Source organism: Syngnathus scovelli, chromosome 7 (assembly GCF_024217435.2).
Source record: "Syngnathus scovelli strain Florida chromosome 7, RoL_Ssco_1.2, whole genome shotgun sequence".
NCBI classification, from domain to species: Eukaryota; Metazoa; Chordata; class Actinopteri; order Syngnathiformes; family Syngnathidae; genus Syngnathus; species Syngnathus scovelli.
Genome location: NC_090853.1, coordinates 1,797,256 through 1,808,387, shown reverse-complemented (window position 1 = coordinate 1,808,387; position 11,132 = coordinate 1,797,256). Strand labels below are relative to the sequence as shown.

General features: G+C 42.4%; 2 protein-coding genes across 4 annotated transcripts; both read left to right on the top strand.

Annotated features, from left to right (window-relative positions):
* The first annotated feature begins 216 nt into the window (after positions 1-216).
* nmd3 (NMD3 ribosome export adaptor) lies at positions 217-5,683 on the top strand. Of its 3 annotated transcripts, none has more exons than XM_049724908.1 (16): positions 217-369; positions 1,120-1,194; positions 1,319-1,453; positions 1,556-1,652; positions 1,794-1,874; positions 2,027-2,155; positions 2,280-2,370; positions 2,645-2,723; positions 2,897-2,993; positions 3,232-3,349; positions 4,046-4,191; positions 4,605-4,717; positions 4,782-4,854; positions 4,961-5,067; positions 5,171-5,241; positions 5,394-5,683. In XM_049724908.1, the coding sequence occupies exons 2-16, from the start codon at positions 1,151-1,153 to the stop codon at positions 5,522-5,524; spliced, it is 1,512 nt and encodes a 503-aa protein (XP_049580865.1). In that variant the 5' UTR covers positions 217-369; positions 1,120-1,150; the 3' UTR covers positions 5,525-5,683. The 3 variants fall into 3 exon arrangements, with proteins under 3 accessions (XP_049580865.1, XP_049580866.1, XP_049580867.1); XM_049724909.2 differs by having other exon boundaries at positions 219-373; XM_049724910.1 differs by lacking the exon at positions 217-369 and having other exon boundaries at positions 1,101-1,194.
* Positions 5,684-7,077: 1,394 nt separating this feature from the next.
* Positions 7,078-10,982, top strand: sptssb (serine palmitoyltransferase, small subunit B). Its single transcript, XM_049724915.2, has 2 exons — positions 7,078-7,291; positions 7,843-10,982. Exon 2 carries the CDS (start codon positions 7,844-7,846, stop codon positions 8,084-8,086), a length of 243 nt encoding a protein of 80 aa, XP_049580872.1. The 5' UTR covers positions 7,078-7,291; position 7,843; the 3' UTR covers positions 8,087-10,982.
* The last annotated feature ends 150 nt before the right edge of the window (positions 10,983-11,132 follow it).

Genomic DNA, 11,132 nt, shown 5'->3' with positions numbered 1-11,132 from the left:
CAAACATACACGCCCGCGCGTCCGCACACAACCACACACACAATTGTGTGCAGATATTTCCGATTGTGTGAAAGCGTCGTTCTGAATGTCAAACTCAAGCAGGTATAACGGTAGTGAGCTTGACGAACTACATTTGCCCCGGTACAAAGTATTTTCTCTCCATATTGTGAATATTCGACTCTAGTCTGGTATTTATTTAATCATAATAAACCCTGCCAATTCATCAATGTTTAGCGAGTTTTACTCAGGCGCACACAAGGCAGCTTTGGGTCCTCGATCGATGCTCTACGTCACTCAGCCCTTCTCCACGGACCTCGATGGAAAAAACGTGGAGCCGATAGTGTCTGCAGAAACTCACTTTTTACTAACGTTAGTGAGTATATTTGCTCTTTATTTACAAGAGTTTTGACTTTCGGAGTTTCTTGTCGACATTATGTTTTTCCCCAAAGTCTCTCCGGTTTACCGTTCAGAACTAGTGACGTGCGATGAGGTTCAGGGTTGGTGAGGCACTGACTCCTTAAGAGCCAGATTTACAACCACAATAAACTCTGTTACTTTTTGGTAAAAGTCCTCCTTATTTTCCTTGAGTTACCTTTTTTTATTTTTGCCTGAATCCCATGAAGGTCTGATGCCATCACGGCAGCTCCGTCATGTTTGAGCTACTAGCTTTTCACAACAGCTGTATTTTTTTCCAACACTCCATCAGTCACGTCATCAAATCCCCCAAAACGCCACTGCACTTCACTGTCCACTTCATTTTTAGCTACAGAGCGCAAAATAACAACAATCTGTGCTATTTGTCTTGTCTACCTCTCTGCAACAAATAGGGCACCATTAATGACCTCTTGGCTAACATACGCCCCCTTCGGTGCGGCAGAGTACTATCTGCCTCAACCTGTGCCTTTTTACTGCGGTTTTATGTCCCATCAGCAAAACAAAACGTTTCACCTTTGTACTTGAACAGTTTCGACTGTAAAAATGTTTGTGCAGTCATATTTATTTTAAAGGCGTCTGGTGTGGAAACTGTGCCAACCAAATCAATACCAGATGACGAGCTATGGTGGTCCTTGATTGGACAAGTGGAAAGTCAACAACAACAGGTCTTGATTGTGTCCGCAGGGGTCCTCACAAAACTGCCAGATAATCAAGGATGGAGTACATGCAGTCTGGCGCTACGAGCACCCAGGGAAATATGTAAGTAGGAAACCAGCCTATTGTTATTGTTGACACTAGAGCTGGTCGATATGTCTGTAAAACAAAACCTTAGTTGCGTTGGCACGATTTGCCGTAACAATGTGTTATATTCTAATTTTCCCAGCCTGTGCTGCACTTGTGGCGTCCCGATTCCCCCAAACCCGGCCAATATGTGCGTGGCCTGTCTACGCACTCAGGTAGACATCTCAGAAGGAATCCCCAAGCAAGTGACAATCCATTTCTGCAAGCAATGTGAACGGTTTGTCCTACGACATTTTTTTTTTTCGAAACCCTAAATTGATCATGTGAATGAATCATGGACTGATAACATTTTTGTGTTGATCCTACCTTCTCTTTGCAGTTACTTGCAGCCTCCGGCCACATGGATGCAGTGTGCTCTGGAGTCCAGGGAGCTGCTCACACTTTGTCTGAAAAAAATTAAAGGCTCCATGAGCAAAGTATGTTTTAATCTTACTGACATTTCCAATTACATATTGGCAGTCAAAATGTCAAAGATGCATGATAACTGGGCAGGCTGGCACTCAGTGCTGTTAAATGTACTTTCTGGCTATTTCATATATTCACAACATTTCTTCTAGGTGCGACTTATTGACGCTGGATTCCTGTGGACAGAACCTCACTCAAAAAGGATTAAAATGAAGGTTACCATACAGAAGGAGGTAATGATCAATTATTCTAGAGGGTTTAATAATTTACTCTATTCATGCTTTACCCATGTAATCCAAAGAACCTCTCTTGAACAAACAAACAAAAAAAAAAAACATTTCCCTTCTGTCAGCGAAGATGGTCTTACCTGTTACTGTCTCGTCAGGTGATGAACGGCGCCATCCTACAGCAGGTCTTTGTGGTGGAGTTTGTCATCCAGGCTCAAATGTGCGACGACTGCCACCGCGTGGAGGCCAAGGACTTCTGGAAGGCTGTGGTACAAGTTAGACAGAAGGTAAAATGATTGGGAGCCACTAATAAAAACAATTACGAAAATAAAATCTTTCACAACTAACACTTCATTCATTCTATGTTTTTTATCGTTTTTGTTAAAAGGATGCTTTTTTTGTTTCCAACAGACTCTTCACAAAAAGACATTCTACTATCTGGAGCAGCTCATCCTCAAGCACAAGCTCCACCAGAATGCCCTAAACATCAAAGAAATTCATGGTCTGTTTTGGACTTTTATAGTCATTCTAAGAAATTATTTTAAAATATTTTTGGTATTTGTAGTAAAACAAATTAGTCATATCTTAAGGCAAAATAGTAGCTTTAGTTGTACTGCACATTTCATTCACAAAGCACCACACTGTGCTCTAAATGATTCAAAGCCCATTTAAAATCCTCTCCGCATCTGAAAATGTTTGTTACGCCTTGCGTCAGCCATCTTCCCAAATGTCTTTATTGTGTTGCTCATCACTGTTCTTCCTCCTGTCTGTCTCAGAGGGCATCGATTTCTACTATGGCTCCAAGCAGCACGCTCAGAAGATGGTCGACTTCCTCCAGTGCACCGTGCCCTGCAGGTGAGCAACGTAAACAAACAAGGGCCTTCCCGGCGGTGGGTAAACATTTCACTTATTTATGGGAAGCTTGCGGCTGTGCACACTGCAATTAAAACTTTTGGATGGTTTGGCGCGGTAAACATGGAGGGAACACGTTTGTATCTCTAAATCTCTGTCTTTGCTCAAATCGAAAGGTTAAAGGTGTCCCAGCGTCTCATCTCTCACGACATCCACTCCAACACGTACAACTACAAGAGCACTTACTCCATGGAGATAGTACCTGTTTGCAAGGTATATACTAGCAGCAGCATGGGTTGTTTAGCTCGAGATGATGTCATCAATTTGTGACGCTGACTTACAATGTAATCGGTAATTTAGAAATCTGCTTTTTTTCATATGGCACCGGATTGGAGTCGAGATACCACGATAGCTGCCATGTTTATTTTTGGAGCACTTTAGCATGCAGCCTTTCACAGTTGAACCATTCCACAGTTCTCACTTTGACATCCACTTGTCTCCTTGTTGCCAGGACAACGTGGTGTGCCTGTCGCCACGCCTGGCGCAGAGCCTGGGGAACATGGGTCAAGTGTGCGTGTGCGTCCGGGTCACCAGCACCATCCACCTCATCGACCCAAACACCCTGCAGAGTGAGCCCAGACTGGCTTTGAAGCCAAATGATTATTGTTTGCGTTTTGGTTTACTAAGTCATTCGTTGTGAAACTCTTCTTTCTGTATTACGTTACCTATTATGCTATGCTAATTGTGATAATTGCTAAAATGACAGTCAGTCAGTCTGGCGGGCACTTGGGATCCACGTCACCATTTTTCTTGGGCTTGCAAGAGGGAGGAGGGCAAGATGGCAAACATATTTGTTATGCAAGCCGTCATTGCTCATTAGCGAAAATATGACTGCAATGAGCTGTCGAAGTCCCCCCCCCCCCCTTTCTTTCTGGTGTAATCAGGCGTGTTTCTCAGCGGAGTTTTGACATTTTGAAAGGCGGTCGTCATTAATTAGTCTTCAAAGGCCAGACCGCTTTTGTTACACAATGCAGAAATGGCCTCAAGGCTCATATGTTTTTTGTTTTTTTTTCCCCTTGGTAATTTATTTCAGCTTTTTTCCTTCCTCTAGATTTTCTTGTATTGACCTTTTTTTCTGATACTAATTGCTTTGACTTTTTATAGTAGTACTTTTACAGTTTAAGGGAGTTAAGCAGCCAGCACGACAGATATATTTCTCGGATTTAATCTGCTAACAAAACAGAGGAACCCGCATAATTAGAGCCTCGCCGCTCCGTCAGGTTGGCACGATTATGCTGATGCAATCAACCATCTCTCGCTCACAGTTGCCGAGGTTGACGGTAGCACATACTGGCGCCACCCCTTCAACAGCCTCTGTAACCCACGGCAACTGGAGGAGTTTATCGTTATGGATATTGACATCATCAGAGACCAGAAGCTGGCTGCCGGAGCTGGCATGAGGTCTAATAAGGTGAGTGGGGGAGGGGGTTGCTGCACAAACAGAGTGCATTATTGGGGGAATAGGGATTGCAATTCTCTTGGAAGCAAAATCAATAGCCAGCCATTACATTATTCCGGAACCTGCATGTGGGATTGGAGCCAACGTGATAGAAGTGTTTTTGTATTGATTGCACAGGCTTGCCGTGTCACAATTCTCCGAACGCCGCATTATTATTATCATTATCATCACCATTATTATCATTGATGCTCCTGTCACGGTAAATTGGAGCAAAGAATGGCGTGTTTAGTAGTTTTGTAACACTTTCAAACATTTCACTTGATGTTTACGTTAGCATTTCATGGCGAGTTAGGAACCTATTGTCGCAGTATTTGTTTGCGCATATGTGGACAATGCCAGTTGATTCTCATCTAACCCTAACCCAGCACACTCTGGCTGAGTTGTGGGTACAGAAGACTTCAGAGATGGACACGGGTCAGCAGTACCACTGCCGCACATTCCTGGGCCACTTGCTCAACATTGGAGACCTGGTCATGGGGTAAGTATTGATGACAGTTGCTATCCACTTGAGGAAAAGTGTTTACAGGTTCTGTTTCCGACAGGTACGACTTTGCCAATTCTAACGTCAACGACGACTACTTGAATAAGATGAACCCTCATCATGTGCCTGATGTGGTAGGAGTTTTTGACTTACCTTTTTACTTCGTACCGCCCTCTGGTGCAGAAACACAGTATTGACGCGTGGCGTTGACGCTGATTGCATTGTCATGGACTCTTGAAGGTGCTCATCAAGAAGAGCTTTGACCGCAGTCGCAGAGTGAAGCGCAGGAACTGGAAACTTCAGGAGATGGCTAAAGAAACAGAGAACGTGGATACAGATGATGAGAGGTATGCTGCAGTGCCAAATGATTCTTTTAAGATGGCTTCGGAATAGAGTCATCTCTAATTGCTACTCTCGTTTCCTGTATTAACATTACATTTGTGTCTTCAGACAATTCCAGGACTTCCTGGAGGACTTGGAGGAGGATGAGGCTCTGAGGAAAAATGTTAACATCTACAGAGGTGAGCAGCTGGATGCTTTCCTATTACAACCTCAATCTTGATTTTTAAAACAAACAAAAAAGTTAAACAGTATGTATGCAGCGCTATAAACTTCATGTCACACGTTGTTGCTCATGCACGATTTTTACTAAATTTATGAATATTCATTTCAGATGCCTCAAAGATCCCGGTGGAGAGCGACACCGATGACGACGGCGCGCCACGCATCTCTTTGGCGGAAATGCTGGAGGAGCTCAGCCTCTCGGACGCCACGGGAGGCGAGGGGGACGACATGATAGAGTAGATGTCGTGAGTGCTGATGAAGCCACACCGCAAGAGATGAGCTAAAGCATCTCAGGTTGTGACCTTCCCCATAACAAATTATGTAAAATGCATAAGTGGGCTCATTGGAGCTTCTGCGTGCACTTTCCAAAATTAAATAAAATCATCAGCTATCAAAAAATCATGTACTATTTTGAATAAGTAGGACTGTCACTGCTTAAACACGGCAAAAACAAATATTTATCCTTATGGAAATTATTTGAAAATGCCTTGCTTCAGACGTCCACCAGAGGGCGCAGTTGCATCAAAGGCAAAGATGGGGAGAACGATTCGTTATATATACATTTATGGAGCCAGTCCAGTACTTTCAGGTTTTACCACCAAAATGAGTATATACACAAAAGATTCAATTTGACAAATAAAATCCAGACATAGTAGTATTTGAGTAAAGCGTTGAGTTAACACTGGCGCCTTAACGACACAACTACAATAAGCATGATTTAGAATTATTCATATATTACACGTAGTGTGTGAAGGGTGAGGTATAATCAACTGGTTATGATCTCACGCCGGAGGAATGAACAAATGAAATGTCTGACACTATCTCGAGGATGGAGGAAGAAGAGCAACACTATCATAGCAGGATCTAGAATATTTTCATTTGATACGCGTAGTGTGTGAAAGGGTGAGGTAATGAATTATGCTGATCTAACGCCGGAGGAATGAACCAGTGAAATGTTTGACACTGGAGGAAGAAGAAGGGAGTGTTCGTGCAAAAAAAAAAACTCAAGTGTTATTTGAGCTTGGGAAAGTGAATAAGCAAATTGCATGGGTGGGGACGGGGGCACCTCTAACAACACTTGCCCCCCCCCCCCACATACACACACACTTGCCATCACACACCTCTCCCTGCAATATTTGCCTTTGTGCAAACTCGGCCCTCGTAACCTCCACCGGCCTTTCACGCTAAATTTGTGCTCGCACTTGATTCAGCAGGTTATTTGCCGATCTTTCCAGATTTTGAACCCTTTGTGAACCTGTGTTTGGCCGCGGTGGCGCTGCCTGTGTTTATATATCAATAATGTATGTTGTTGTCAAGGATAAGAACGGAGACGGTCAGCAAAGTGTACCGATGGGAAGGTGAAGTTTCCCAACTGTCTTCTTGCGGCTCACTGTGCAGTAGTTACCAAGTGAACACACATCAACCAGTGTGATTTAATAGATGTTATAAATCGCAATCATTTACGAAGTGGCCCGTTTATCGACACTTAGTCGTGGTACAACTGCCGTACAATATAATGTGCGTACACAAGGGGGCGCTGTAGTTGAGTGCTTAAAACGAATAACTAACTAACCCCTACCTAGCAAAGTTCTTAACTCCCCTGGTAATCACTCTTGAACGGCGTCTCAAAAATGCTGTCGAATTACGTGACTTTTCAACGCGTGCATCTTCATCCTCAGCACCGCTCATGGCGGAGGATGCGGTGCGTTCAAATACCTCTGTGAAACACACGACTGTAATTCTAAACTCTGTTTGTTTTTGCTTGGGATTCTGCTCACCTGTCAGCCAGGTGAGCAGCTGCCGCGGTAAAGTCACAGCCAGTGGGTGTGGTGTCGACTGAAGCCTCTTTGCACGTCTTACTCCAAATAGGCCCGACACAAACCGGCGAGGCAGCTTTTTCCGTCTTTCTGCCGCACAGCGCAAACGCAGCAAGCGGAGCAACAAACGGGCCGCGGATTAGCGCTTATAAATAAGACGTCATTACCCAGACGCGTCACCCTTTTCAAGGTGAGTGCAGGTAGATTTGATCATTTGTCGCTTTTGGATATTGGTTAGCGCTTCCTATGATATATCATCATTATAGCATTTAATTGCGGGAATTTGTAACTTGGTACAATCCAAATTTGTGGTTTAAACTTATTTCAAAAAGGCAAATGTATTAAAACGGACATTTATTTGGCTACACACTTAACATTTTTGAAATAATTTTCCCGAGTTGGTAGTAAATTCTAGAATGGCCACACCTCCTTGCAACTCAACCCGCAGCAATTCATGACTCTATATTCATGTTGCATTACAATAAAACTATGCGGCAATAAAATTGCAAAGTTTTTTTCTGATGTGTGTAATTTATATTTTATTGTAGATCTGTATTGTACATAAAAGCTCAAGCTCACCCTGCAACCATAATATAAGCAGTATGAATGTATCGATACAAAAAAAAATAGTTCTAAGTGGAAAGTGATGATTTCCTTGCTTTTATCTACTTGAGGTTAATTTCATTAGCGTTTACACACACACTCACTCACTCACATCCACAAACACACACCACCCTGCAGGATGAACTTCAAGAACCTGAGGGAGTACCTGGCCTGGCTCTACTACCAGTACCTTCTAATCACCGGCATCTACGTGCTGGAGCCTTGGGAGAAGTCCATTTTCAACTCGGTCCTGTTCTCGGCCGTTGCCATGGTGATCTACACCTCCTACGTTTTTGTGCCTATCCACGTGCGCCTGGCGCTGGAATTCTTCTCCGGCATCTGCGGTGGCCAGCCGGAGAGCGCCATGACCCTCATGAACTAAGATGGGCCGCGTGATTAAGAATGAACTCGATTGTGTGGAAACGATTAATCGACTGCTTGATTCACTTTAGTTTGTGTGTAAAGAGCGACATGACGTCGGCAATGGGAAGCTGAACTAACGCGGGGGAACCCTCAGAACAAACTATTCATCGGATTTATCGAGCAAAGGTAATCAAAAACCCATCTCTACCTTAACCCAAACCCGTTCTTCGAGCCAATCAAGATGAATATCACAAGGTTTTATTTTAAACACCCTCGTGAGGTATTTGATCCTCAACGGATGTTTTCACATTCTTGCTGTAAACCGTCGTCCAAGTCTTCCTCCATCCTTCCGATGTTTTAACTGCTGGTATGCTAGGAAGGTGTGCTCGTCACTGAGCACCAGCAAATATTGATTTAGCGCGCCCTCGGACTGTACGCGTGGGGTTTGGTTTTTGCTTTGATTAGGCTTTGTATGATCTGCGGCTTACTCGGCCCAAAAGAAATGTTTTTATTGGAACATGCTGCAGATTTTAAAGGCCTGCATGAAAAGTAATCTATTTGATTAAAGCTATTTCACATTAAAGAAAATAATTAAGATGTGTTTTGTCAGGATAAAAAGTCAGGAATGAAAATCGATTTAAAATAACCACATAGCTTTGCCTTAAAATGCCAGCTTAGCTTAATGCTAACAAACAATACAAAACGCCATAGATGAGCTAATAAATAGCAGTATTGTAACCCTTCAAGCGACGGATATTTGAACATAAACGGTGGCGAAACACATGTAGATGAATTATGTAACAATACTTAACCTGACTTTATACAAGGAAGTGGTTCAGAAAATTAATAATTGAATGTCATATTTATGTGATTACACATAAATGACATTAGATTTGAATTGGCCCAAAGCTAAGGTAGGTTCAGCGTAATTGGGTTTTGTATCACTTTTGTTGTTGTTTAGGGGGATGGAGGAGGCGAGGGGCACCGATCCATCACAAAATATTTTGTTGACGCCAATTTGCGAATCTCTGCTGTAGCCAGCAGTCATGGCATTTTTTTGCTTTTTCATATGCGCTTGTTGATTACATGTTATTTATATAAAGTTCTATATTTATATACTTATACCACTCTGGTAAATGCTTGTCTGGTTACAATGTCAATTACCACAATGTTTTATTTTTAAATATATATTATGTTCTCCTGTGGCCATAAAACAACACCGTACAGTTTGCTACAACTTCACATGCTTTTTTTTTTTTTTTTCACCCCAATCACCAAATCAAAAATAAAAACAATCAAAACTGCTATTGTATGTCTCACGCATAGTAACTAGGTAGCTTTCACTATTGGTCTTCTTGCTTTTTTTTTTTTTCACCCCAATCACCAAATCAAAAATAAAAACAATCAAAACTGCTATTGTATGTCTCACGCGTAGTAACTAGGCAGCTTTCACCATCGGTCTTCTTTTTTTTTTTTAACATATGATTGCTGGCACAATAGTGTTGATTCACAAAATAGCAGAGGAAGTCACTAAACCGGTTTTTGGCTGCTGTTGGTGAATTTAATGCCTCAAGGGATTCACTTTCCACTCCACTACGTGATGATGTCTGAATGATTTCAATACTACCGACAAAGCTGTAATGGAAGACCTAAATATCAGAAGCAATATAGATGGATTTAAATCCATGAGAGGTCTTCCAATCTTGGAGAAGGTACTTTTGTCCAAAAGTAACAGTTGGAATGAATTGATCTGGCCTCCCCTTAACGATTAAACGATGGGAGCAATTGATAGCTTCATTTTAAGATGATATGGAAGAATTGTCCGGAACTGTCGTCTACTTTTTCACCGCATTTGGGTCAGAGGTTATCTCTGTGATGACAAGGTGGCAGGAACCAACGTGTTGTGTTCGCTTGTTGCCCGTGACCGCTGGTAACAACGACAACTGTGAGGAATGGGTTGAACTCTTGGCAACTACACAAACATTGTGTACATGTGACACTCATACACTTTAACAGGAAAGGCTATCAATATTAATATATTGTCCCACCTTGGACACACATACACTCACATGAAAAACTATCACTCGAGCGTTGAGGAGGAAAAAAAGAGGGTGCACAACTGTGTGTGTGTGTGTGTTGTGAGGCATAGTGTTTCAGGTTGAGGCCTTTGAGCAAATACAGTTTTGGCAAGGATCAAAAAGCTTTTGTTGGATTAATAATTTCCTCCCAGTAATGTAAACATACATTTGTTCCTGTGTTGTACACGTAGACCTTTGAGACGTGGAGAATTATGATTAACATGTCTGCCTCACTCTTCAGAACAATTTTTACCAATAAATGTGTGCACATCGATAAACAATGGCCATTAAAAAAAAAAAAAACATACCTCAATCCAGCACTGATGAGTTTCTCCCGATTTGATGAGGCTGATTCGGCTTTTCTTCAGTCTCCAGCAACCCCAAACGGTTTGCCCTCCTCACACCTGGAATTTCCAATCGAATTTTCGCGAACAATAATCCAAAATGAATCCAAATGAAGCCGTTTTTGACCAATTGAATTGACTAAACCCTAGTCAATACCTGGGGCTGATAAGGGAATGTTAAGACGTGCACTTTTGCACTTGAAAGTACGAAAATAGGGAGATGGAGAGTTTAAAAAACACTGGTAAGTTTTAAGGCATTTAACATAATTCCGCCATGTTCAAGTTTACCGCGGGTTTTAAATCCTTCCTACTACAATGCATGACAGTGCACGAGTCCCTCTAGTGGCATGGAGGAAAATTACAACAATGCCAAAATAATGCAAAAAGGGCAAAAATGCCCATACAGGGTAGCAAGGAAGTTATATCTGTTCGTCACATCCATGCTGGGTCTTGGAATGAGAGGAGCGCTATTAAAAAAAAAAAAAAGAGTAAACCATCATCTCCTTTTTACACGCACTGTTGCCATCAGTCTTCTCCGTTTCCCCAAATTTCCATTTCCTTCCGTCCCTTCTGTCATGGATCCCTCTGAGCTTGTGGGGTCTTTGCCAAGCCGAGCGTATCCGCAGTTCAAACATTCGCTGGC

What these genes read in the sequence shown, in the direction of transcription:
- nmd3 (XM_049724908.1), top strand. Translation starts at nt 1,151, where the DNA reads ATGGAGTACATGCAGTCTGGCGCTACGAGCACCCAGGGAAATAT. An exon ending in CTCATCATGTGCCTGATGTG is followed by an intron (nt 4,855 to 4,960) that starts GTAGGAGTTTTT and finishes GGACTCTTGAAG; the next exon opens with GTGCTCATCAAGAAGAGCTT. An exon ending in AAATGTTAACATCTACAGAG is followed by an intron (nt 5,242 to 5,393) that starts GTGAGCAGCTGG and finishes TATTCATTTCAG; the next exon opens with ATGCCTCAAAGATCCCGGTG.
- sptssb (XM_049724915.2), top strand. Translation starts at nt 7,844, where the DNA reads ATGAACTTCAAGAACCTGAGGGAGTACCTGGCCTGGCTCTACTACCAG.